At 43.4% G+C, this 27,533-nt stretch overlaps 1 protein-coding gene across 3 annotated transcripts in view; it reads right to left on the bottom strand.

Moving 5' to 3' along the window:
- Positions 1–703: 703 nt before the first annotated feature.
- The window catches only part of LOC135906523 (zinc finger protein 532-like), a 31,313-nt gene continuing 4,483 nt past the window's right edge, over positions 704–27,533 (bottom strand). For 2 of the 3 annotated variants that reach the window (XM_065437996.1, XM_065438135.1), the window contains 7 exons: positions 22,020–22,154; positions 18,225–18,434; positions 15,773–15,878; positions 10,352–10,740; positions 5,008–5,226; positions 1,402–1,440; positions 704–1,182 (listed from right to left, as the gene is read on the bottom strand). In XM_065437996.1, the coding sequence (XP_065294068.1) occupies positions 796–1,182; positions 1,402–1,440; positions 5,008–5,226; positions 10,352–10,740; positions 15,773–15,878; positions 18,225–18,434; positions 22,020–22,154 (1,485 nt within the window). In that variant the 3' untranslated portion in view covers positions 704–795. The remainder of the gene's footprint in view (positions 1,183–1,401; positions 1,441–5,007; positions 5,227–10,351; positions 10,741–15,772; positions 15,879–18,224; positions 18,435–22,019; positions 22,155–27,533) is intronic. The other variant, XM_065438056.1, reaches the window with a different exon arrangement.

Consider the following 27,533-nt stretch of genomic DNA (forward strand, 5'->3'; position numbering starts at 1 on the left):
GGCCTGTCTCCTTCTGACGCGAACACCAGGCCAGCCAATCAGAACACCCCCTGGACCTGTATTCCGCAAGGATTCTTTTCGTCCGATACTATCCATTTTCCATTATCCGACTCGCCGAGTGGCTGATCCCAGCCATAGCAGGCGGCTCGGCTCTGTGCAAGTAAAAAATAATTTACAGTATACGGTCGGTCCAAATACGCAAATCGACAGCGTAGCAAGCTACACACAGATCTGTCGGTCGCGTGTCTGTAGGCCATGCACCTATCATGACTGATGCAAGGCATCTGCTAAGAGGTAGCTTTAGCTTGGGCCCCAACTCTGGTGCGGCCTATTCAAGTACGTGTAAAACGCCTAAATGTTTTTGTCAGAAAGATTAATTCTAGTGACTATAGGAGGCCGAATTTTCAATTGCGGGCCTGGAATTTTTTACAGTAATCTTAATTGATACGATAAAATAAATATATGGAAGGCCGGAGTTTGAAAATTCATACCACTTAATCAGAGACAGGTACTGCAGTTCTGTAAAGTGCATCCGTTAGAACATCTGAAGTGGACAAATTTGGTATATAATTTTAAAGCTTATGTGAATTTGTTGCAAAGCTTACAAGGGCTTTGCAAAAGTCCTGCAACCAAATTATTGGCATACTTCAAAACGGTGTGTGATACATCAATTTAATCCACAAGAGAGAGAAAGAAGCCAAGGTAAATGTAAAAACTTGCTTTTCAGTAATTTATTCACCCATCCTCATGCTCGAGGCACATAAAACACGCATACGCACACATACATACCACAGATCAAATAGTGCCGTCTTTGGCCTTCACTTTCTTCAGGAATGCCATGCCGTGACTACGTGTATGGCTTTTAAGTTCTCGTTCCGTGTCGAAAGTTGCCAAACACACAGAGCAACGAAGCCCGCTGACGGTGGCCCCATTCGGACCTGTGCCCGTGAGCTTGTTGCTGGCTTGAGTCTCCTCCACCCGATGAACTCCTCGTAGGTGCTTCCTCAAAGAGGGCTCAACCACATAACACAGACCACACTCGAGGCACTGGAATGTTTCTTGGTTCAGTGGCCGGTGCACTTTGATGTGTTCCCGGAAAACAGACAAGTCACTGCTCTGGAAGTCACATTTGGCACACATGTGGGCGCTGTTTGGTGGCTTTTCATCCTGTCTGACAGTTGCCTGCCGATTGAAACCAAGCAGAGACAGTGAAGTTTCACGCCAAGGGCTCAAACAAGACAAAGTGGTTGAAGGAAAATGGAAAATTGAACTGATCAACTTTAAACGAATGATAAGAGAAGCAAGCTTTAGCCAAGAGCCAACATTTCAAAAAGGGGACTGGCCACCCTAAGGAAGACAAGTCCCCTTGCTGAAATTAATACGAGGGTGACAGGTACATACCTCGACCAAAATGTTGGCTCTGCTTCCCTTGTTCGCCCACTGTGCATCATGCCAAATATTAACAATAACACATATAACAAAACACATATAACATATATGTCCACATATGTCCACATATAACAATTTAGACTTGACGACCGAGAAATACACACCATAACAAACCATTCATTTCCCTTTTTTTTTTCACCCTTTATCATAGGCTTGGACGATGATGCCCCACCATTGTCAGCCACTGGGCACAATCAGAGATATGAACAGAGAGAAATTAAATTAACTGCTACAAAATAGGACACCATACTTCAGTTATCATGCAAATATGACACCCTACATAGCGTAAGCTTGTGTGTTCAGAAGGTTGCGTGTTTGAATCACGTCTGGGTCACCAGCTGTGGTAAGGCATGAGGTGATCTGTTTCCCACATATTTACTTTACTTGTTGCTCAAGTGCAGGCAACCACAAGCTGGTGCCCAGATGCAAAATGTTGTCCTCGTGGGCCACCTGGCTCAAGCGCGGGGCGCGTGCAAAAGTGCAACTTCATCTTCCTTCGTCTGCAGGTACCGACTCACCATAAGTGCATTGAAATTAGTGGGCATTTTTTAATGCCTATATAGACCAACAATTAAAACTACCCTGTTACAATTAAAGAGGCTGGGGTGAAATGGAATAGGAAAAGCATGAGGAGCTTCCTCCGTAGCTCCAGAAACACTCATTCAGTTCAAGGTAATTTGCTTTATGGGTGTGTTTCACGGACATGCTTCCCTAAGTATGCATGTACTATGTAGTAAGAGCAAGTCAAAAGCTTGCTTCCCATGACATTATAAAACAAGCGATATCAGAATGAAGGGCCATGAAATGTAGTTTGAACAAACACGGGAGGAGATACAAAGCAGGGCACAGAAAAATTCACTCTTGTGCGTGAAAATAGCGTGAACTGCTAGAGTTGTCATTCGACTCAACACCGGTTTGATTAAGTATGAATGCTTGGGCAAGTTGGTAGTTCACTGCAGTGGTATCCACAATGGATACAGGTGTAGCAAAATATAGGACAAGTAGAGAATGTATGGTTCGGTGCTCTTTCCACTCAATGCTCCTTTGATCTCTGCCTGTTCCTTATTTTCTTAAACCATTCATGATCTGTCAATACCACCATATTGGTTTGGATAACTTAGATAAGACACAAATTCTAGTCTTGAAATTAAGCAGAGGATTGTTGGTATAGTAGCTTTAGGTGCACATAGCAGAATGACAAATGAAACAGTCTATGAAGACCTGGAGTGATCGACATTTAAAGTGGGAGAAGTGAACAGGAAGCGTCAGAATTTGGCTGAGGCAAATTGAGGATAAGTGATGAGAGGCAAGTTTTCAAGTAGCTGTATCACTACAGCCTAGAGACTGAATGAAGAATGCAGTGGCTTGCAACTGAATGCCAACCTCAAAGTAGAGCAGAATAGATGCAAGTTACCTTGAAACAGAATGCAAGAGATAAAAGAATCACTGAAGATCTAGAATGTGGTGTAACTGGGCATTAAGGTTCTACAGGCTTTTTGACAACTGCAAGCTAAAGTGCTTTACTTCTTGGGAGTAGGGCTTGGTGCTTGAGGAATAACTGCTGCAGGCATAAGTTTCACAGTGTAGATGATATTCGCCACTGCTGTATGCAAGCAAGGGAAATAATGATGATTGATTGGCACTCTTTGGCCATCAATGGCTCTTGTGCCATAAAACCCCACATATCATCATCATCAAATAATGGAGCGTATATTAATAAACTATAACCTCCTTTAGCTACAAGTGGACTAGGCATGGTCTATTTTATTTTTAAATTCTATTAACGATTAACCATTCATCATTTTAGCCTTTAATCAATTAATAACTTTCGATGCAGACTTTTTCCTTGAGTAACTGATTAATCAAAATTTTTGGTGGGCACTTTAAAAGGTAGAAACAGAGTTATCTACTTTTGTAGAACTCTATTTTAATGCTTGAGAGGTGGAACCAAGTTAGAAATACAAGTGTATAAAGTTTCATAAAGAATAATCTTTAATTTGTTAAAGACTAAATAGAGTTGACACTAGTGGCCTTTGAAAACATAAAGAATACATGTTCTAAGATGGTCCTTAGAGCAGAATTAAACAAGATATAGGTGACTAGTGAATGCCTGTACAGTACAGTTAAACAAGAAATAAGAAAAATGGCAAAAGTGAAAGGTTAAATCCAACTAAAATATGCATGAAATTGCAATATGCACAGGGGAAAGAAAATTACTGGTTTAGGGTTTCAAACCAAATGCTCTTTTCTAGAGAGCAGAGGAATGTCACTTGGCTGGGATGTTTGGTTGAAACTGGCACCTTTTTTGAATAGCCACACAACCAGCATGCAAGAACAGACGCCCGAAAGCTATAGATTTGCTGGAATCGACATTAACTCCAACGCTATGTCAAATACATGCCCCATGCCGCGAATGCTGTGCCACGCCTGTAGTGGACTGGGAATTACACGACAATCTACGACAGGATTGCTATGGTATGCCTTGAATTGCGAGGACATTTCAAGCCTCCGGCTTTGGGCAGCGTGGTGATGTGTGCGGTGTGGGGAAAGAGAGGGGGTAGCACTCAGCTCAGCATCACTCGGGACTCGCAAAAGCAGTCAACAGTCGCTCTACCATAGTCGCACAGCCACTGCTCGTGCTCCACCATTCTAATACGATTTCAAAATTTTCACGCCACTCTTGTCAAACATTAGAAAATGATTAATTGAACATGTCTAATCGATTAAGTCAAGTAAATGAAAGGTAGACATCGCTGAAAATTATTAGTCTTCTTGCAGGATACATTTGGTAGATTAAGCATTCATCGATATTACAGACCCTAAAATGGACAAGGCAAGCACAGAGACTCAAGAGGAACATAGACTTAAGCGCCGCTACATCTGGGAATCGACAGCAGACCTCAATGGCCACCAATATGGCTGCATTCCGGTGCAAGTAAAATGCTCACAAGTACAGCGTTGAAATGGGAAGGTGAGTTACTGTGAGGTGGTCAAGAGTAATTCTACTCAAGCAACCCACCCATGCCATCATTGTTGAATTCACCTGCGCAGGCCTATGTGTTTATGAAGCAGAGAAATGTCTGAAATGTATAAAGCAGAGCAATTATTGGAGGTGTTCCTCATGAGACCATGGTAAAGAGACTGTTGCAAGGGTTCGCACAAAAAAAATTTCTCAAAAGGGAGTTTTTAGAAGGGATTGCACAACCACTGCGAGCAGCCCAAGCCAACCGTCATGAAGACCCAGCTAATTGCCACCCTATTAACTCTTTCAGCGTTGCTGACATGCCGCTACGTTACGGCATTTCTGTCTCGCCGTGTTTCTTTTGACATTCCTTTTGTCAGACAGGAATGTCAGGATCATAACGAGAACATGTTTGCCATTATTCATTTCATTACTTCATTTTTGTACAATAAAAAAGAAACAGTGCATCACCTCCGAAAAAATGCAACACTGAAAGGGTTAAACGTGCATCAACTGGGAGAAGTTTGCAACTATTCATTGTTCGCAAAGCCCTATTATCGGTCACTCTGCTACTTAATGAGCAGTTGGTGGCTTACCTGCTCACTTTCACTTGTAGGATGCGGATTAACTTTTTTAGGGGCACCTCGGTTGTCCTTTTGTGCTTGGTCAGAGGGTGCATTTGATGCAGGTGCTGGCTTTTCTGGGCTTCCTTTCTCCAACTTCTGTGCTTGTGGGGGAGATGTGTCCATCGCTTTGTCACCAGAATCAGGTGGCTCATCGTCATCCAGGTTGATGACTTCGTTTGACACATCTGCCTGCAAGGATAGTAATGAACAGGTAGAAAAGACTAAACCACTTGCTACAGCATAACCTACTTACATTTTAACCTCCACACAACTAGAATTAATTTACATGAACAATATTTCAAGTGCACTTAAAATTATGAACAAAAGTGCAGTAAGCACTCAAGATTACATTCACACGACTTGCTACCCCAAGGTGAAATTAGTGGGCTCGTCACAAAAAAGAAATCACAGTTTCGCCATAAGGGCAAAGCAATGAATACAATAGCAACATGTCATAATATTACACAGAGTGTAATGCTCATAGCTGTAGTGGCAATATGAATTGCAGCTAACATAAGCTGACTAAATAAACACGTCTGGTGCCGCATGTGTATGCACACGAACAGAAAAACTTGATGACCCCTTGCAGGATCGGTTAGAACCACAGGGTCTCGTCGGCATTGTTGCCTTGTCATAACTTCGCATTCCCATACTGCAGCATGCTCATGGCAGGCACGATCTGTGCGCCTGCCTTGCACTTCAAACTGCAGGGTTTTGTCGATGTTGTCGCTTAGCCTCGATCTCCTTTTCCTGCAGCGTCACATCTGGGTGTCTCTAGCATTGAGCTGCAGCATGCATCGTGCACAAAGCAGCTTGTTTCTGCATCTTAACTAATGGAGTGGCCTTCGCGCGTATACAGGCCTGTCTTGCTTTACTGAAATTAGCGTTTTGCTGGAGCTCCTCAGCTAACGTTCTGAAAACATGCAGAGGCGTGTTTATGCAAAGCGAAGGACGTAGTGCTTTGGAGATAGCACAGCCTTAGAAGGGCAAAGCACCAACTGCGATGGCAAGGTTTAGCATTGCTTTAGAACTTCTTGGATATTGTTCTAACGTGGACGTGATATACGTGGGCGCACCAAAATTTCTGGCATATCAAAAGCATTAGCACACCATGTAGGGCCTGTAATCACATCGTGCAGGCACCACTAAACTGCCCGTAAAGAACCACGCCAGTAAAATTACATCACTCTCAGGTTTGAGCTCTGATATCATTTCACACTTTTAATATTTAATAGACTGAGACAATTTAAGATAAAAGGCACGCTCTGTGAGTATTATGTTTCATGACAATTGTTTGTGCGCTGACATTCTTAAAATTCAGAGGAATAATTTATGTAAGACTTGGTATGAGCAACTTTACTGGCAGAATGGTGTAGCAATATAACCAGCATATACGGCATGGCATTTAGCATGGCATGGCATATAGTATACACCCTACACCTAAATATATGTGGAGCCTCACGGTAACACCAAGCGCAATGACGATGGTGAAAATTTGCTTGGAGTGTTCGTATCATAGCTATCGCAATAAAACTGACAGTGATATCTAACCTAACCTAACCCAACCCAATCTGTTATATCCTCATATTCCCTCGCTGAGTCTCTTTCAACTTGAAAATCAAGCCGCATCAAATTCTGTGGCATCTTGTAAAACATTGGGCATTAGCCTTTAAAAGCCATTTCATTTGAAATGCATGTCGGCAGGTTAGGAGATTGCATGCGTGGGTAAAAACTACGGTGATGTCACCTGATGCACAAGTTACCACACCATTTGACTAAGCAAATAGTGACCAGGTTGTTACCCCTTTAAAGACATTTCATTTGATGTGCATGTCAGTAAGTTATGAGAGCACAGCTCGGGTAGGGCAGTGGTGACGTCGAGTGAGTCACTAATGACTTAATCATGCGACTCATTAATATTAAGCATGCAGTTACTCTCTCATAGCTATTTCGTTTGACATGCATGTTGGGACCACAGGAGTGCATGCTAAGGTACAAGCTTAGTGACCTATTAGGAGTTGCTTAGTGATAATGTCAAGTAGCTGAGTAATGAACAAGTTTTTACCCTTGCAAACCATTTAGATCAATATGCATGACGATAGGGAAGGAAAGTGCATGTCATGATACAATCCAAGTCGCGCAATGTGCATCCCCATTGTGACTCACTTATGTATGTCACTCTTGTCACTTGGAAACGCGACTCGAGAAGAAGGAAATTAGCAATATACCCCACAGAAGCGTTTGTGAAGTGGCCATGACGACGCTGGTAGTGTGGAAACTGTGCTTCTATAGTGCTGATACAGCCAACTCTAGTTACAACAGACCCCGATAATCTGACAAAAAACGTCCGTTTTATCTGAAGTCCATAATATCCGAGACACCTCACGTCCAAAACTTTCGTTGCGATGTCTAACAACTTTACTGCACAGAGTAAGTGATGAGCGTCCAAAGTAAAAAACAAACAAAAAAGTAATAGTTTTCCCCGAAAGGCAAAGCATCGATTGCGATAGCAAATTAAGCAAGATAAGTGCGGCAGCAGCAGCAAGCGAATTGACCTTCGTGCTGTCTCTCGCTACAACTCAAACTAAACGTCGAAAGCACAGCACATACGAAGCTACCGGCACTGGGTCCACTTTGTCCACATTGCAGATCGCACTGAAGATCGCACGTGGGCACGCACTTTATCCACATCACAGATTGCTTTCAAGATACAGGGCCCGCGTGGGCACACCGTTAGCAGCAGCTACCGGCGTATAACCCCCCTCTTTCCCTCACCTCTTACCCCCCGTGCCTCGTGCACGAAAGACGGAGCGCTTCCATCCCGCTTTCCTTTCGCCCTCACATGCAAGGTAATGATCAGTGATCGTCGGCTGACCTACGCAAGTCGGTTGCCAGCCCGGGTTGACAAGCAAAAGTCCATTTTATACGCCCAGTTTTGACAAAAATTGCCACTAATTTCGTCCGCTGTAGCTGATAGTTCGCTGCAGTGCAGTCTGGTGCATTAATAAAATTGGTGGAACAAACTAAAGCTGAAATATGGTCCGTTAGATCCGAAAGTCTGTTGTACGCAGGTCCGTTGTAACAAGCATAGGCTGTACCAATACAGTGATGATGTCAACGAATAGGTGGAGTTCTAACACCTATTAAGACCTCTTGTTGTGATATTTTAATATGAATGCATTATATGCCCTGTTACACGAAAATCCGTCGTAGTTGGTGGCGTGGCTGAATGATGGTACCAAGGATGGTCAATGGCACAAAGAGTAAGGACACATAAAAAAATACTCAGATAGACGTCAAATTTCTCAGGGAGGTTCCTGTAAACAAAGTAAATCAATGCCTTTTGAAAGAAGGTTTGGTAAATTTCGGTCTGGGTCGGAATCGAACTGAGGCCTCCGGGGTGCTAGACGAGCACGCCTCCCCAACGCCACAGCAGTTCTGCGGTTCTGACTGACTGAAGGTGTGCCTAGCGCATTTGTCATTCCACACTATCGCATTGCAGCTATCTGGCTGACTAATCGTGTGCCCTAGCGCGTGCATCGTTGGGCATGTGACAACGCAGCCAATGGGGAGGAGGTGGCACTACGTCATGAGCGCATAAAACTTGTATAAAATAAAATGCGTTACTGTCCAATTGAATGTCGCTGAGCGGTCCTTCGAGTTATGAACTCTTCGCAAGAAAGTAACCGTGATGAGATACTTCGCGCATTTTCATTTGGCCTTGCAGAGGCACAGTTAGAATGAGCGCGTTCATGATGTTCCAAAGTCTACAAACAGTAGAATCCTTTTGCATTCCCATACATAAGAATTTTTAAAGTGTATCTGCCGAATTTTTATTCGTTCCTCAATCAATTTTCAAGCAGATTAAATTGACTGGCACTGGGATTAAAATGAATGGCACTTGAATTAGAGTGGCTGGCACAAGAATGAAATCAGTTGGCACATGGATTAATTCATATGGTGCTGGGATTATTGCCACTCGGATTAAAAATGCTGGTGCTCAGATTAAATTGGTTGGCACCTGGATTACCTTCAAAGGCACTTGGATTAAACTGAGTGGGAAAAACTGTATAACAATCTGCACCATCAGGCATAAGACAAAAAGCGATGGCAAATGTCTTATCTGCATCCAAAATGACAGATGTACTTCACTGCAATACACAAAATGTGTATTGCGTGCAATAAAAATGCTCGAACTTACAAGAAATCAATGTGTGTAAAGGGGGCGCAGCCAGGGGAGAGGGAGGGGGCATACCGGGCGTGAGCCCCAACCAAAAAAATTTCGGTGCACCAATATGCCACCTGCCGATGCGATCTGTGAGCATTCTGGTTGAATTATTTGAACTGGAATTTATGAATTCTTGAACCTTCTCGTTAAAACTTATTTATATTCAATACATATCCCTATAGTTGAACATTCACGTATTTCTGCTGAACACATTCAATTTCCATGTAAGAGAGTGAAAATCCTGCACTTTGATGCACTGGCGCAAATGGTACTTGAGTGAGAGCAGCCAGGTACAGGCAAGTAGAATTGTATCAAAACACCGCAAATGGTGCAGTTAACCACTACTTCATCGCAGAGGTTAAGCTTGTCATTTGTGAACCTGAATATAGATGCAGGAACGTTAATTTCTCGGAGTAGTCAGCCTGATTGGAAATTTTGCATGTAAGAGCATTATTTCTCAAATATACCGTAGTATGGTGGGTGGCCTGTTGCTGTCGGATAACCGCAAATGATGTCATAATCCCACTTCCTTCAACAACTCACCTGCCACGGTGGCTTAGCGGCTACAGTGTTGCGCTGCTAAGCACGGGGTCACGAGATCAAACCCCGGCCGCGGTGGCCACATTTTGATGGGGGAGAAATGCAAAAACACCCGTGTCCCGTGCATTGGGGCCATGTTAAAGATCCCCTCGTGGTCAAAACTAATCCAGAATCCCCCACTACGGCATGCCCCATAATAAGATTGTGGATTGTGGTTTTGGCAAGTAAAACCCCATAATTCATTCATTCACTTCCTTCAACTTAATACATAGTCCCATTTTTATTTAGAAGCTTAGAAACAATGCATAGTAAAACTGCGACGATCTGTTAGAACAAGTCAAGGCAAGGCAAACATAAATGCTTACATACACATGATCAGGTAGCAGTAGCACATGCTACACAACTCCAGAATTTCTGCAAAACTCCCTTTCCCATTTCACCTGTCCAAGGTACTCAGTCTGATAATTTTGCTAGTGCTTGCAACTCTTTTAACTGACTGTGCATGTGTTTGAATACTGAACATTCAAAAACTAACTCGAACAATACCGTTTCTTTCTTTCCAGTGAGAAAAGCAAGGATTGGGTCCTCTTCTTTGCCCCACAGCGTTGCTTGGTGCATGTCGGGGTGGAGCTTCCGCACATGAGCCACCAGGTCCGTGCGTGTAGGGTGAAGCGAGTCACACGTAGAGCATTTGAATAAGGAACGGCCGCACTGGTCCAAGTGGCTCGTCGTGTGATTGGTGAGCAGCTCGGCCGAGGCAAAGACGGCCTCACACAGCGGGCACTTCAGGATCAGCCAGCACTGTGAGCGCAGCTTGGGGTGCGCTGCCTGCCGGTGTATGTGGAAGCCTTCCAAATTTATGAAGGCCATCGGACACGCCTGGCATTTGTGCAGAGCACTGCTGTGCGTGTCCACAATGTGGCCAGCCAGTTCAGCTGCAGCGAAGGGAAACAAGGCAAACAAGCAGTTTCACCCTAAGCACAAAGCAGTAATGAGTGGCACCTAGTGCAATACTGCCATGTGTACATTGCTCTTCTTTTGCCGATGATCATTTTTCTCCAAGTTATCACTTATCAAGTTATCGCTTATCAAGTTATCCCTCAGTATATGACGTGCCAATTGCACCCAAAATTTCTTGAATGTTGTTGTCAGTTCTACAGCGAAAGAGATTTGTGTAATCAGATTGCACACACTGTCCAAATATAGTGTTGTACATTCTCGAATGCATACATTATTCTGCAATGTACGGTGAAACATGATTAAATACTAGAAGGATTTGAAACATAAGTTGAGATGCAACAACCCCCGACAGTGCTAGCCACTATCATTGTCACTTAAGCATTATTTTGCTAGGTCAGCACAAGGTTGTGCAATAAAGTGTTAGACTCATGGTTCACAATTTTTGGTGGTGTTTCCAGCTTCAACACCATCATTATATTGTGACAATGTCACTAGAAGTGTAACTTGAAATGAACATTCATAGTAGCACATCAACAAGCTGCACATACCTATTGAAGTCAGCCTATAAATGTACCCAGTCGACCTAAAATGATGGTGTTCTAGATTGAGCCTAGCTGAAGCATGGCTCGAGCATGTGGCAAATGAATGTTAGGTCAACACATTAAACAGTGCTCACACATAATATTAGGTTAATGCCAGCACAACTTTGTTGAGTTGAGTTTTCTAATAAAGCAAATTATCATGTTGGTTACTTATAGCAACATATTTCTCCCTTAGTAACTTTAGTAACATGTAGGCTGCTTATAATGCAAGTCACTGGAGTTACAAATATCCGCGCTATAAGTGACACAGCACTATAGCCAAAACAACATTCTTCAAAGGCTGCACACGTGCAAAAAATGTAGACCAAGCAGCTGCATGTATCCAGTAAATAAAGCATGTTACTGGATGTTTGCCCCTGCTTGAATTTACGAACGTTGAAAGGTTAATGTCGGAATACCCGTGGTCATGACATGAAGCAGACAAAAAACAGTGATTGAAATTTCCTACACTGTACAGTGTCTCGCTTGATTTTTCAGACCTATACGAGTGTGCAATGTCAAAAACATGGTGGTCATGAACAAAACTGTCACCACGGTTACCACCCGTGCCTTGTCATTGTAGAGGTGGTTTCTTTGCTTTTTCCAGTGCCATATGGTAATTGCGAAGAGTTTTGTCAACTCAGCACCAAACTGCAACTTTGGTAATCAATTCCCGACAAGGTGGCACTGGTTAGGCCTAGCCGGCACAGGTGTCGGGCACAGAATTGGATGGCAGCATGCAAGAAGCCAAGTTTGGATTCGTGAGCTATCACCTCACAACTACCACGAACACCTATTAAATTTATATGTGCTCGTACTGGTAGAAATTGTGAAAGCTTCTCAGTGGACCTAAAGCACCGAATTGAGTTAGTGGATCACAGTTGACACTGACAGCATCAAGGAGTCACATACATGATATTTACATGCATTGTGACAAGTGAATGTGAAATGCACCCGCAGCCTCCAACGTCACGAAATGTCGAATAGGTACTGCAGACGAGTTACAACAAATGATTGAGGACGTTAACAGAGAGAGTACAAGAGTAGGGTTGAAGATTAATATGCAGAAGACAAAGATAATGATCAACAGCCGGGCAAGGGAACAAGAGTTCAGGATCGGCAGTCAGCCTCTAGAGTCAATGAAGGAGTATGTTTACCTAGGTCAATTACTCACAGGGGAGCCTGATCATGAGAAGGAAATTTACAGAAGAATAAAAATGGCTTGGAGCGCATTCAGCAGACATTGTCAGATCATGAATGGCAGCCATTATCACAAAAAAGAAAGGTGTACAATCAATGCATTCTACCAGTGCTGACATATTAGGCAGAAACTTGGAGACTGACAAAGAAGCTCGAATGAATGAATGAATTCTTTTTCATTAAGAAAAGGGGGGACCGAATGTCATTGGTAAGACAGGAGGGGCATACGAAGGAGAAGTAGACACCCACTAAATCGCGCGGGCCAGGCCACTAGCAACACCAAAGTGGGCTAGCTTTACTAGGTTATCAGTGTTTTGGAGAGTGTCATTCTGTAAAGCTTCGATATGACAATGTAAAAAACTAGTGCTGTCAGCTCGGTAATTATTGAATGCGGGAAAGTGTAAAATAAGATGCTGCAAGTTGGCTTCGCATACGGAGTGGTAGAAGGTGCATATTCGGGGGGCAGAGGCATCAATGCCCTTCTTTCGGTCAACCAATGTTTTCCATTTGTGAATTATATCAGGGGTAAGTACTTTGGCAAGTACTTTATTAATGTTTATTTCCTGGGATCGGCTGAGGGTGAGGTCCTTAAACATGTGAGGAGGAGTGAAATGTTTGAGTCTCTCCCTGTTAGTGTACTTGAGGAAGCGGCGTATTCGTGTCATTTCGAAGTGAGAGTTCGGCTGTAAATCCGCATAGGGGTGGTCACCATGATCGGGAGACTCGCTTAAAAGAGGTTGGAGATGATACGGTAGAACTCCAGATTGTGAGGTGGCAAGACCATGCGCCACCTCATTACCTCCACCCTGGGCCCCCACATGTCCCCGGCGTCCAGGCGACCCTAACATCAATACCATTATTCTGCTTGTGCTGTAGAATCTGGTGGTGGTCTTCGATGTCCTTTAATGCTTTGAATGAGTCAGTCTAGATGGTGCATGGCACTGTATTGTCTTGTAAGGCAGTCCAGATGGCCAAAAGTTCTGCCTGTGAAGGTGTCGCATAGTTTAGTGTACAAATGTGGTGCCTAGCCTCACCAGCCAAGGGTTTGTACCAGGCCAGAGCCATGCAGTTGCTATTGAGTGCGGCGTCAGTATATATTGCATTGGAATTGTACTGATTGTGTCGGTGAGAAAGGTGCTGTCTGGCCGTAGTGGCCCCTGTTGCGAGTGGCCTAGACATCTTAGTGGGGTGAAGGGTAGGAAAAGCAAGGGTGGTGTCTTTGCCTGCAGTGTTCCGGGGTTCTATGCAGACACGTCGGGTGTCCCACAGCAGGGTGTCCTGGCCCTGTGTGGTGAGATGCAGTCGATTATTCAATGATGTCTGAGCATGTTTGATAATGTCGTCGATGGGTGATGGTGTTACAACTGTGCTTCCATAGGGTGATTTTTACCAATTGCGATGGATCTGATGAGGGTGGTGCAGGCTGTCTGCCGTGCTCCGCCGAATTCGTTGGATACACACTTTATAATGTGCAAGAGCCTGGGCCATTGCTTTTCAAGCTCAGTGGTCCAAAATTGTCCTGTATTGCAAATGTGGATGGCAATCCCAAGAATTTTAACCTGACCATGTTTGGCCCTGAGTTCATGTTGACCCAATGCCAACATTGTTGCCTGCTGTGGCTAGAGGACGCTTCGTCTGCCATTAACGCATAGAAGATGCATTTTCTTAAGTGCTAAGCTGAGTCCCAGTTTAGGAAGGGTGTCTTCGAGTGTATAAAGGGCGGCTTGAAGTTCGGTGGCCACGTGCTAAATGTTCCCACCATAGTCTTGTGCTTCTGTCCGAAAACAAGTTAAGGACTGTGCAAAGAGCAATGGAACGAATAATGTTAGGTGCAACGTTAAGAGACAGGAAGAGAGCGATATGGATCAGAGAGCAAACCGGGATAGCCTATATTCTAATTGACATTAAGAGAAAGAAGTGGAGCTGGGCAGGTCGTGTAATGCATAGGTTAGATAACCAGTGGACCATTAGGGTTACAGAATGGGTGCCAAGAGAAGCGAAGCACAGTCGAGGACGGCAGAAGACTAGGTGGGGTGATGAAATTAAGACATTTGTGGGCACTAGCTGGAATCAGTTAGCACAGGACAGGGGTAATTGGAGATCGCAGGGAGAGACCTTCATCCTGCAGTGGACATAAAATAGGCTGATAATGATGATGATTATGATGTATACACGGTGTTCTAAGCGATGGTAAATGACGGCATTACCGTATTCCCTCGAAATAATGAATGCACATTTTTTCCAGAATAATTTGCTCAAAGTTAGGGGGGAAACAGAGTACGATTTGGCATCCGATACAACGTCGGACGTGCCAGAACAGCAGTTGTGCCAGGCATCCAATCCAATGCTACAGCATTGCAAAACACCTCAGATCCAGCTGCCGTTCCAGCAGGTCAGACACCGTATCGGACGCCCATCGTACCGCGGGTCTCCTACTTTTGTTGCATGCCAGACATCCAATTCGGCACTATGGCATGTCAAAACGCCTTGGTTCTAGCTGCTGTTCCAGAATGTCGGATACCGTATTGGACACCAAATAGTACCATGCGCCTCCTCCTTTTGCTGCACAGTGGACGTCCCATCTGGCGATACGGCATGGCAAAACACTTCGGATCTGTCTACCGTCCTGGCACATCAGGTGCCGTATCGGATGTCGAATAGTACTGTGTTTCTAACTTTTGTTGCACACCAGGCATCCCATCTGGCACTAGGACACAACTGCCATCCTGGCGCATACGTTGTATCAGACCCCGAATCGTATCATGCGTCTTGCACTTCGCGACAGCAAGTTCGCATTGCAACCATTATGCAAGGAAAAGAAAAAAACATACTTTTTGATTTGGAAAGTGTGGAGCGCGTTCATTACGTGAGTGCATCTATTGTGCCAGTAAATGCAGTATATCAAGTCCTGCACTTTAAGTGGACTGATTACATTATAAGTGATCTGAATTGCATTGGACACTATGCACCTAACTGCTAAACATCGATGGCAAAACTTTTTTGAGCAGCTCTCTGGACTGAGCGAGAGGAGTGTGCACGCTTAGGGAGTCATCACTAAAGGTGTTATCTACGAGCAGCAGGGTTTGGTACAGGGAACATTTATTCGTAAGAAAAGACCCTCAGATATAAGTAACAGAGTTGGTGCCCACATCAACTGCAAGATATGACAGACAGGAAACTGGATGTGACAACAAGAATGAGGAGAGGGCACAAAGTGAGGGTTCACCTTGATCAAGCAGTAGGGCAGGGCACAGCTGACAGTGGTAGCCCACAATTCGCTCAAAGTGATGGCAATGCTTGGTCACATGCCGGTGGAACACAGCCCATTCATCCTGCAACAGAACAGCAAATGGCTTTGTACACATTGAACTCCTCAGTATGAGCAATAAATCAGATCACTGGCCTTGCAGAAGTTGCCAAAGGTTCTCTTTCTCAAAAAATACATTTAATACTTTGAAGGTCAGAAACTCGTTAATAAGAAAGCGTGGTAACTCATAAAGTATCAGCCAGTCTGAGTGCAAATCAGTGTGCCAAAGTGGTTATCAGGAATGGCATTTAGAAATGACAGGCCTTTTGCTGTAAATAAATAGGTGATGCACCAAGAAAAAAAGTCACAGTTTCACCCGAAAGGTGAAGCACTGATTGCAAGAGCAACTTATTAGACAGCTATATGAAGCAAGGTTAGTAGTTTTATTGGCCGTATGAAGTGCTGTAAGCACTCGCTTACTAACTAAATTAACAAGCATTGTGTCATGCACATACAGGCAAACATGAACACATCTCACTCGATCACTGTGAGCACTAGCTGTCAGAATGCTAGCATGATCAACAGCGACGAGCTAATTTCCCTTTGTGCTGTCTCACTTCAATGTGAACAAGGCGCGCGAGAACACAGTGCACACGACATCATCAGCTATCTTGGATCGGCTAGCCTTCGAACCCACAGCAGATTGTTTCCAAGATAGGATATGTGTGGGCAAGCCATGCGCTGCAATGGCCGGAGTCCAAGCGGAGACGCATGCTACCGTGCCTACCCCCCCTCATTTTACACACCCCCTCGCCGCCTTCCTTCCTTCTTTGCAGTGCGAAAAGAACGCCACCGCACCAAGCCACCATCCTTCTCAGATTACCCATACACCTACAACATACAGAGCACGGCTGCGCTCTTATCGCACTTGGACTTTACATGGAACCTCATGGTGACATCGACAGCGTAATTCGCCTGGAGTGTCCCCATAGTTGCTATCGCAATAAAACAATGCTTGTAACATCCGAATAGCATAACGAACTGTCATACGTTACATTCTCCACTCCTTTAGTCAAGATATCGATATTGTTGCATTGTAGTGATGGTGAAGAACCAGACAGTGCCAAAAATGTGAGTTAAGCATTAAATACTTTACTGGCTGAATAAAAAAAAGAGATGTTGGCTAGATGCTAGATGCCAGCTAGATGCCAGCTAGATGCTACAACACTTCTAAGTTTCCCACGCAGTTCTTTTTCAACCATGTTCGAGAAGTATTGCCGATGCATTAAGGAAAAGGAAATGTAACATGCAGAAGGATACGAGCGCACTACCTTCTATTTCCACATTGTAGTCACATGCCTTCTATTTCTACGATGTAGTCACATTGAAATTAAAGTGCTGCTTACAGGTTATCAATTATCAATCCTTAGTGTTTTTTACTTTTTACGCACCGCTTGCCCAGAAATGATGTGTCTAAATGTTCCTTTCTGGTTAAAACAATTGCATACAAGAGCACTTTTGACTGAGAGATATTGGCACTGTGAATTCTGGTAATTCCTTTGCATAAGCTGCTTGTGAAAACTGCGTCTGCAATGTATCTAACATTTCTTTCAATATAAGTGAATTGTGCATAATAATGCACAATACTATGTATAGTTCTTGCTCTACTGGGGCTAACTCTAGTGTGCTGTAAATAAACAAATTAACAAATAAATAATCAAACTGTAGCAATGAAGACAGGCAAGTTTTCTACCCTCTGTCACTAAAGGAAGCCACTGGCTGCCACGTGCAGCTCGTTCAGAGTTGTGTATTCTGTCAACGCAGGTCAACATAACATAACGTAATGGTGCAGGTCAACAGCTTAGGGAAGTTTGAGGCCCCTGCTGGTTTCACTTATGATCTTGGAATACACATCGACAAATATCATCTACATCTGGCACTGGTCAAACAACAAAGATGAAATCACCAGTCAAGGCAAAAATCTTTAAAGGCAACAAATATGTTAGCAATGTGGCACACTGGGCAATGTGCCTGGAATGGCAGGTCTATTCTGGATACATATGTTGCAAGCACTCTTTCCATCTAATTCCATTACTTTTGTATTAACTATGCTGATAATTGGTTGATCTCAGCAATAGCAGGCGCATGGCATCATGCAAGGCAATGGCGAAAGGAAAAAGAATTTTAAAAAAAGAGAAGAATTATTACAAGTTACAGTCCCCGGGTTGTTGATTAACAGAGGTCCCAAAAACCTCCCTATATGTCCAACTGGTACTTTCCCGAGGGCAAACAGGAATGACTGCAACTGCGTCTGCATCTCCTAAAGCCAGGCTTGGCAGTGCCACAGAGACCAGCGTGCATTCTTGCAAGAGTCCTTTCGAAGTTCCAAAGACTCCTTTTTACTCACCAAAAGCAACTGCATGCTTCTTACCTCGCAGCGCAGGCCACACTCGGGGCAGACGAAGGGACGCCGCTGCGTGTGCAGCCTACGGTGTGCACGTAGAGCACACTCTGAAGTGCACAGCATTGGACAGTTGGTGCAGCGGATAAGGTTGCCTCGCGATGGGTGGAAGTGGTCCTCCCGATAGGCCTCATCTTCCAGGTTGACATAACACTCGGAGCAGACCACGCTCTGAAGCACCTGCGCCACAAGAAGAAGGGGGGGGGGGGGGGGGGGGGGGCAGGCTTCAGAGATTCCTTCATCTCTGAACTCATCTACTCTGACAACAGCATACTCCCACAGTGAAGACTGCCCTCTTGTTTTTACTTGCCTGCTTTCTCCTAGTGCAGCTGTGCTCATCCACTACGGGAACATCGACAAGAAGGCAGCATTTATAAGTTTGCTGCTTAAGAGGGGGAGGGAGGGGCTGCAGGATAACGTAATATCGTAAAATTCACAGCAAGCGCCCCCCTCCACTTTTCCAGCGATTTCAAATTGGCACCTCCTACCGATAAAGTGCCCCCTTCCTTTCGTCATGCTGGTCACCACTTAAGGCTCTTTTTTTATCATTGTCATGTTTTTATTAAATTTCAGAGAACAGTTAATCTGGTGAGGACAAGAAATTTATTGTTTAGCTGGCACTTCTGCTGTGGCCCGGCAGTGGCCCCCCTATGGCCAGGTAAACTTTTCGTCAGATGCATCATTGTGAGAGGTATCAGTCGGGAATATAGATTTGGTGTGAAGTGTTTTGGTGTGGTTATGTGACAGCAACACAGCACACATAGTGAAAGAAAAAAGAAGGCATTAAGGTTGTGGAGTGGCACCCCAATTGAGAGAATTGCAGACTGCTGTTGGTCCTGTACAGCCAGGAGAATGTGGTCCCCTTCAGGCCGAGTGCATGGGCCCAATTTTCGCATCCATCTCGGAGGAATCATTTGACAGATTTGAGAGTGAAGATGCAGAATAAAGGCAGTAAATTCACGTTAGTAAAGCTATTGAGTGCAAGAAAAACTATGCTGTTTTCCTTTTTTGTAATTTTTTTTCCCTACAGCTGTTCCATCACCAATTTGAATTTTGTCCAGGACCAAGACAGGGCCCTCACCCAATCACTCTTCGATTACCTTCGGCCCTAGAGGGGATACTTGCTTGGAATTTTACAGCAATTTAAGATAGGAATTTAAGAAAATGAAATATTTAAAATAAAAATTATAATTATACGTTCTGTGGTGTTAGAGAAAAAAAAATATGTTGGTTGGATAAATCACATGTAACCATATCTTTTTTGTAATATGAAACTGCCTTTCTGTGTGGTACAGTAATTGCATGTTATGGAATTCAAAATACATGGACGGAATTTAGCAATGTCAGACTCCACGTGTCTGTTTCCTTACACCGTTTTTGAATTTCCATGATTGCATAAATCTCTGATCATGCCCCCAACGATGAGACAGTTGTTTCAATTCAGGCTCAATGAGTCGCTTTGAAGGGCCCTGGCTGAAGAGTAATCAACTCTCACACCAAAACATCTACAATTATACTTTCTCTCACAGGTAACTTTCACCACTGCTGAATGCACACGGTATGCACAAGCAATATCTTTGTGCAGCAGACTACAGTTCTGGACATAACTGTCTGATTGTGGGCAGGATTAGAGAGTTTTAGCTTTGCTTGGTACACAATATGTTCCAACCAACACATGATATACTATACTCTCTGCGCATGCACGTCATGTACCGTGAATTATTGTGGCAGTTACTACAGGTATCCACAATTACATAACAACATGGCAGCACTTATACATCCCAGACCACCCACTTCAATCAGAATTTGCGTTGCTTGCTCAGTGCCCTCACAGCAAGAAACAAATAGTAAAATCAGCCATTACTTAGTCTCATCTCATGCCGAGGGCAAAGCGTTAGGTATGTTTTGTCGTTATTATTGAGACTGTTTTAACGCTGCTGGGTCTACAGAGGCGGCGCATAGAGCTAAAAATGGTTTGATTTCCACTTATCAGATGGCGGCACAGCGTTAGCACTAGTGGTGTAGTGACGATGTTCACTGCATCATCAATTTACTACTCTGCTCTTGTACAGTGCATGATCACGGCGGTGAGCAAATGCCAACTAGACACTAAGCAGATGATGTGACACGGGTTAACTTATATATAGCGGCGTCTGTCCCGTCTGCTGGCTGAGGAAACCGCAAACAACTGCTGAGAATGCCTATAGATTAGTCGAAGCCCCATTCATGTAAATTCGGCTTATAGTTACAGCACCAAAACTTTTATTCTGTCAATGCACCTTTCGATTAGGGAAACGTGTCTTGGCAGGACAGCAAACAGATGCTGAGCAGACTACAAGGCATGGATGAACACATTCTGAGGGGCTTTTGCCCTTCTTATTGGCTAAAGTCTTGCAACTTCTCCAGTGCTGCAAGAACTACTCAAATAGAGCACAATATCATGAGTGAGACGACAGAGAGGCACCAAAAAACTCGAGCAAAAGTTCCTTTTTTCTGTCTTTCTGTTCTTTTATATTATTATTTTTTTCTGCCTTCTTCGTTTGCATAAGTGCTATATCAGGCACCTGGCAGCTGCGAATCCTGTAAGCCACTACAGTACATGAGGCAGCTTTACAATGACAATAACGTCGATAACAAAAAGGAACACCAACAGTATGCCAGAATGGACGGACGGCAAGACATATATACAGACATGGCAAACCTTGTTTCGAGCATTTAGCTGCTAACGCAGTAAAAGAAATTAAAGAAAGATGTAGGTTAAAGCAGAATGCACAGATTCTGTATATCGGTGCCTTTCATCTGCTGGATTCTTCAAGCAGATGTGCTCGCGAAGTCCAATAAACGGTTAGTTCAAGGACATCAGAATTACCAGTGAACAGACTTCGTAGATTTTCCACATGCTGTGGGGTTTTTTTTATTATTATTATGTTGTTCTCTTAGTGCAGAATGCACAATTTTTCATCAATAACATAATACCCAGATTTTTATTAAAAAGCTATTTGTTTGGAATGACATGATGATCACATCACAGGCCTATTAAGCTAAACATTTTCAGTTTCTACCTACCACCTGGAAACAGACCTTTCAGACGAGAGTGACTTGTCTTCTTTCACACCACTAAAGAAACCCACGAGGAATAACGTTTGGCTCATTTACATTTCAATGTGATCCAGAATTTCTTAAGAGTTCCTGAGTTTCAATGCTGCTAAAGATCCACATAACCACATCCTGTGCATGAATCTAGTATGTTGGACAGCCAGATATGAGAACAATTGTCGGCATTAAAAATGCAGATAACATTCTAGACTTTCACTTAAATGTAAAACTGCTAGTGAATTTTAACTCGGCAACTACTTTGTAGCAAGCAACACCAGTTTATGGTGTGTCAAGAATGTGAAAAGTGATCTCTTGGACATGGCAGGGGTCAGCTTCAGAAGCTGACTGACATTTCAGACAAGTCTCTCAAAGTGATAAAAATTATTTTTATACCGTAAGGATGTGACAGTTTACACTTGACTGAAGTTTAAGTAAGTGAGGATATGTTGGTGTGTAACTGCAACCTTTCTCGGATTATTTCAGATTGCAATCCATGCAAATAAGCAAGTTTTTAAAAATTTAAAGAACTTGACATTTTATCATCTTACACAAATTAAATTTGTATGTTTGCACCTATGTTTACATGTATGTTTGCATTTGTGTGGGCCTACATGCGCATTTTTCCACAAGAAAAAGAAAGTCACCATAATGCCTTTACACTTCACTTACCTTTTCAAGAACAGTCATTGGCACATCAGTCTGCGAGGCTCCACTGTCGCCTTCCTCAGTGAGTTCCACAGGAACCAATGTCTCTCCAGGCGGCAGTGCCGACAGGGTGGCACTACTAGCAGCAATCCGACAACCCTGAGACAATAATCAATTGCTACTCAGAAACACATGCTAAGGTGCTGCTAAAAGAATACAAGTGTGGCTAATCTTAAAATCTGTAAGAAATTATGCAGCTATGTTATATGTAGGGGCAACATCTTAAAGCAGTCAAAACTGCTTCACAAAAGTAACCTGCAGTAACTCACAGCACTTGTATTCCTCTGATTACCAATGAGCGAGGATAATAACCCAAAAAAGAATATGTGAAATAACCAGGCTAAGAATAAAAAGTACAACTGCTATAACTCCTTTATAAAGGCCCATAGTTATGCACAGACAAAACAGAAGTGCTATTAATGGGAATAACAAGACAAGAAAGTTTAGTAAACCCTCGTCATAGAGCAAAGTTGCCCAAAAAAAAAGGACAAGTGAGACAAAGTAGGAACAGTGACTTTTAATTTCTGTGCTGTTTTGAAGACACCTCAATATTTTTCTGGCTCTCTGCAGGTATGTGAAGTAAGCTTTTGATCCCACTTTCTCATGCTTGCCAAAATGCACTCACTGATGCCCAGTATTCATGAACAGTGCCGGGCAATATCGACGACACATGTATCTTAGATACTCTTTCAATATCTTGTATCTTTATTGTGATATGTCTGGCAAGATCTGTATCAGTATTTGTATTTCCAATAAATTAAAGAATGTATTGTGTATCTTAAGATACAAGATACTGCTATCGCAGCATCACCGTGTGAAACTATGAACATTGGCTGAACTCCGCTTCTCAAGCTGATACTGCTGCCGTTTAAGCCACCCGAATTTCCACAGGCACTAAATTTTCTGTTGTTAACAGGCAAGTTGACAATGTTTTATGCCTAAATGTCATAGCTATCAGTGGTGCCGTCTGTATCGTGTTTCTATGTATTCCCTGTGATTGTGTGATACAAAACTGCCTTTCTACTTTACTTTGATATATCTTTCTTTTTTGGCTTGCCCTTAAATTTCTTACCGTTACAAATCACCAGGTAATCAGAGCTTTCAGTGGCAGTAGTGTGAATAGAGGCGGTATCCTACGAGGCTTCGTGCCAATTCAATACGTATGAAACGTTTTTTGGATGTACAAGTTCCTACGCAGAAAAGAACGCGTAAAAGGTCTGCATGTTATGAATATGTCACTAACGAACACATTATGACAGCAAACTAGTTGAGTATGAAAGATCATTGCAGCTTTATGTGCACTCTGCGTACACGATGCGTCACAAAAGATGTCGCTAGCAGTGTTGTTGCTGCTGTACATCTGTCCGGTGATCCGGCATTGCGTAAACGGTAGTGTCTTTACAGGCAAGGTAAACCTCCACAGCAGTATGCAGAGGCTTCTTATTGACGTTCTTGTAATTAGATGTAGACTGGCTAGCTGAATGGCAAGCAGAGCAGCGACTCCCATAAATTACAAAATTGACAAGCAAAAACTGCTGACAGCACAGCATATAAAGAGGGCTCATGCTAAGCAGCTAAAGCAACCCAAATAAACTGTTTTGGAATGAAAATATACTTTGAGCAAGAAAGACAAAAATTTTGGGATACATTTCATTCAAGTGAAACAATTAAGGTTGGTCGGAGTTAAGAAATTTCAAAGCAAACATTTTTGTGCATACGCATTTGCTGCTACATTATATAGATCTATAATAAGAAATTTGCGAATGTATTGAAGTATACAAATGTAAAGTTTCGGATTGGATACAATAACTGCGATAATACAGTTAAACCTCGATATAACGAAGTAAGTAAAATTGGCAATTCGCTTTGCTATATAGAAATTTCTTTGAATTGAAATTCAACTTTTTATACAGATAAACACAGTTGTCGATCGATTTTTTCTTACATGTTAAGGGACCGTAGAATTTCCGAATTATCGGGCAATAAAAAAATGCAAATTTGAATGAGAAAAAAAATTCATTTTGATTAATCTGGGAGTCGGCGACGAATGGTACGTTTTCATGCCACGTCAACTGTATTTTCACATAGGCGGTACGAATTAAGCGCAGTCAGCCACGCTTCTGCGTGCACTCCGCCCCCGCGGCTGATAGTGTCGCCCGCAATAGGACGACGCTATCATGAAAAGCACCGGCAGCGGGGACCGAATGCTTCGTCTGCCTCTTGCTCCAACGGGTCACCGAAACTCGAGATTACGCAACCTTCAATATTAAAAACGCGTGGGAAAACTGCTTACATGACGCCCCGCCATCTCGGCACGCCCACTCTTTGCACACGCGGCAGATTAACTCTAAAGCAGGGTGCACGGCTGCGTATGCACTCAGACGCGATCACAGTAATGCGCAGCCACGACTGAGACACGTATCAGAAATCGCAACGCGCGCCAACTTACCCCTTGCCCCTACCCTCGCGCATGCTTATCGTGATACCGCGAGCTCGCTCTCCTCCTCTCCTCTTTCCCTTTGCTCGCGCAGGGAGGCGGCACTAGGTGGCACTGGTGTGTGAAGCCACCATCTTTCTATGTCACCCTCGCGCACTTTCACTCGCACCCAACGCATGCGCAGAGCGCGATATGATATTATCGCACTTGGACTTTATAGGAAACATGATGCGGCTTCACTTCGGGGGTCGCTCTTGTGGCACCGAGCGCTATTTAAGGTGCGTTTGCAAGCAGCTGCCTGTAATTCAATCATCTGACCATCTGCGTTCGCGGAAGTTTCTATTCGTGACATTCTTTCGCTGCGAAAGCAAAATTTCATTATACTGAAATCATATACAAACACACTTTGTCACATTGAGGTTCTAATTACATGGTGTTCTATGGGCAAGAGGTTATCAAAAGTTAAATACTTCGTTATATCGAGAATTTCGTTATATTAGAGTTCGTTATCTCGAGGTTTAACTGTTTCCTGTATCTGTATCTCAAATACTTGTTGCCTGAGTATTTGAGATATCGTATCATGATGCCACTGCAAAGTATCTTTGACCAGCCCTGTTCATGAACCAACAACTGGCAAGCTTTTGCTGAAAATACGACTGTATGCGTAAACACAAGCAAGCACTGTATCCCACAGAACCTCAATCCTTATTACCAAAGGCAGCAGTAACTTGAAGCACATGTAATAATAACATGATTTTTAACAAGCATACATGGAACCAATACAGTTTTTAGACAAGCTTGCATGTTAAAGGGGTCCTGAACAGGTTTTAATGTTTTAAATAAGCAAGAGCAGCATGGTGAACACAGCTTTAATAAATAACTACTATAGATAACTAACTAGACAATATATAACAGATAACTTCATAATAGGTTTTGTTGTTGCACCTTACTCTTCGTACTAAGTTTATCACCATGAGAGGTCCCAGTACAATTACCAACTATGGGACCTCCTCCTGCATACGACGCCCATCCAAATATGTATAACTACCACACAAATAAAAATATGAAAAAATCGTAAATCTGAATCAGTTTTACTTAGTTTTGCCAAATATTTCCGCATGCATGTGGCACAGAAAAGATTGTACACTCTGGCCAACAATGCTACCATTCTCCTTTACTACTGACATGACACCAGCGATATCTTCACAACATGCGTCTTACAAATGCTAATTGGCCAATCATTACAATGTAGCTGTTGGGCAAAACTCTACCAAGCATACTGTTTCATTGAAGGTCTGCATAAAGTATATAGAAAAAAATAAATATTAAAATTGATTAGAGATATTTGGAGCTTTCCCTAGCCTGGCGTAAGCTCCAGTGCTTGCTGTGATGAGTGCTGTGTGCGAAATTAAGTGCTGTGGATGGCGAGAAGAAAAGAGGACAGCACCGAGTCTGCATGTGGACGTGAATCCCATGCTAGGCATAAGACAACGATGTTGAAGAGTGTAAAACAGAAAACAAGCAGAGCAAGTAAGAGATAAAGGGAAAATGAACCAATCTGGAAAATCCACAATGCTTCCAAGTACCAATCATTGGAAAATACGGAGCTCTGACAATCACCAATCCTGCAAAGACACAAATGCCAGAGCAGAAGAAAAAGCGAAGCACGGGGTTGGAATGAGACGTAGGGCAACCACGTGGAGGCCGGCCAACGGACCGGCCGCTACAGACGTGCTGTCGGGTTGCGGGCCCAAGCAGATCAAGCCTTCACCCAACCGGGGCGACCAGACCGTGAACCACAAGGCCTGTGGACTCCAGTGCTCATGGGCACAAAAGGCAAGCGGGGCTACAGGCTCGAGCTAGCCTACAGCTGCCCGGCTAGGACGTCACTAAAACCCGCCAAATCTTCTTCCACTCTGTCATGTGGTACCAGCGTCGCCTCAACCGGCTGCATGCTACCCCAAGCCAGTTATCAGCGACCCATCATTCAACTCCACCGTCTACTTCATCGCCTCGCCTGCCGTCATTCACTAGTGAACTCATTTCCCATAACGACAGCGCATGGTCCCACTCGCGATGTGCAGTGCTGCCGCCTTGTTTGTTTTCATATATGTGTTGCAATTGCCACTTAATCGTAATATTCCATTAAATGATTATTATACATTAAGCCCGGGTAAACTAAATGTATTTGCATTTTCCTGGGATGAATGGCTTTATCCTTGATTGGGTACTCTGAGGTTCTGCCTCAGAAACCCGTTCGAAACCTTAGAAAGAGAACCTGTATCGCATTTGTTCACTACACCAGAGGTTGGTGCAGTCAGGGTGACATTTAGGCACTTATGGCATCCGCCTTTTTCTATCCTTTCAAACAAGCAATGTGGCTAACTAGAAAGTAATCAAAATTTTTCATATCACTAATTCACCACAACTTAGTTGCTATTAGGAATGTATGGATGCGCTCCTGAAAACAAGAACGAGCAAGGTCGAAAGAGAAATATTTGTAGAGAAATTCTGGCTATAAAAACAATTTCAGCATGAAGAAAAAGGAAAAACCTTACAGACTGACTTCAAGAAGATGTCGGTGAGTTGAGTGTTTAAAAGAGCAGTAATGTTTTACAACAGCGAGTCCTGCAGCTACATAATGGCTGTGTATGCATTTATTTGAAATGGTCAAGGCAGCTTTAATGCTTTAATGTCTCTCTGTGCCTTTTCTGCAGAAGTGACATTAGAACCTGCAGCAGCCTGAGGTAGCAGCTTGCCCTGTGAGCTTCCCATACTCGGCCCGAAGGTTTTTTACATCATGCATGCAATCTCATTTTAGCACAGTGCCTGGAGAAGGCGATTTCATCCCATCACTATAAAACACCACTGTGTCAATACCACTTGTAACTATTGTTTCAACACTCTTTAAGAATTTTGCATCTCTGCAGTGCACTTTCGTCACAGAACAATAACTGCTATCATTCTTGGAGGCATTTCCTCAGCTCAGCACTGTGCACCAGGTGCTGTCTTGCAGACACAGATAACATTATTGCAATACT

Source organism: Dermacentor albipictus, chromosome 1 (genome assembly GCF_038994185.2).
Source record: "Dermacentor albipictus isolate Rhodes 1998 colony chromosome 1, USDA_Dalb.pri_finalv2, whole genome shotgun sequence".
Taxonomy (NCBI): domain Eukaryota; kingdom Metazoa; phylum Arthropoda; class Arachnida; order Ixodida; family Ixodidae; genus Dermacentor; species Dermacentor albipictus.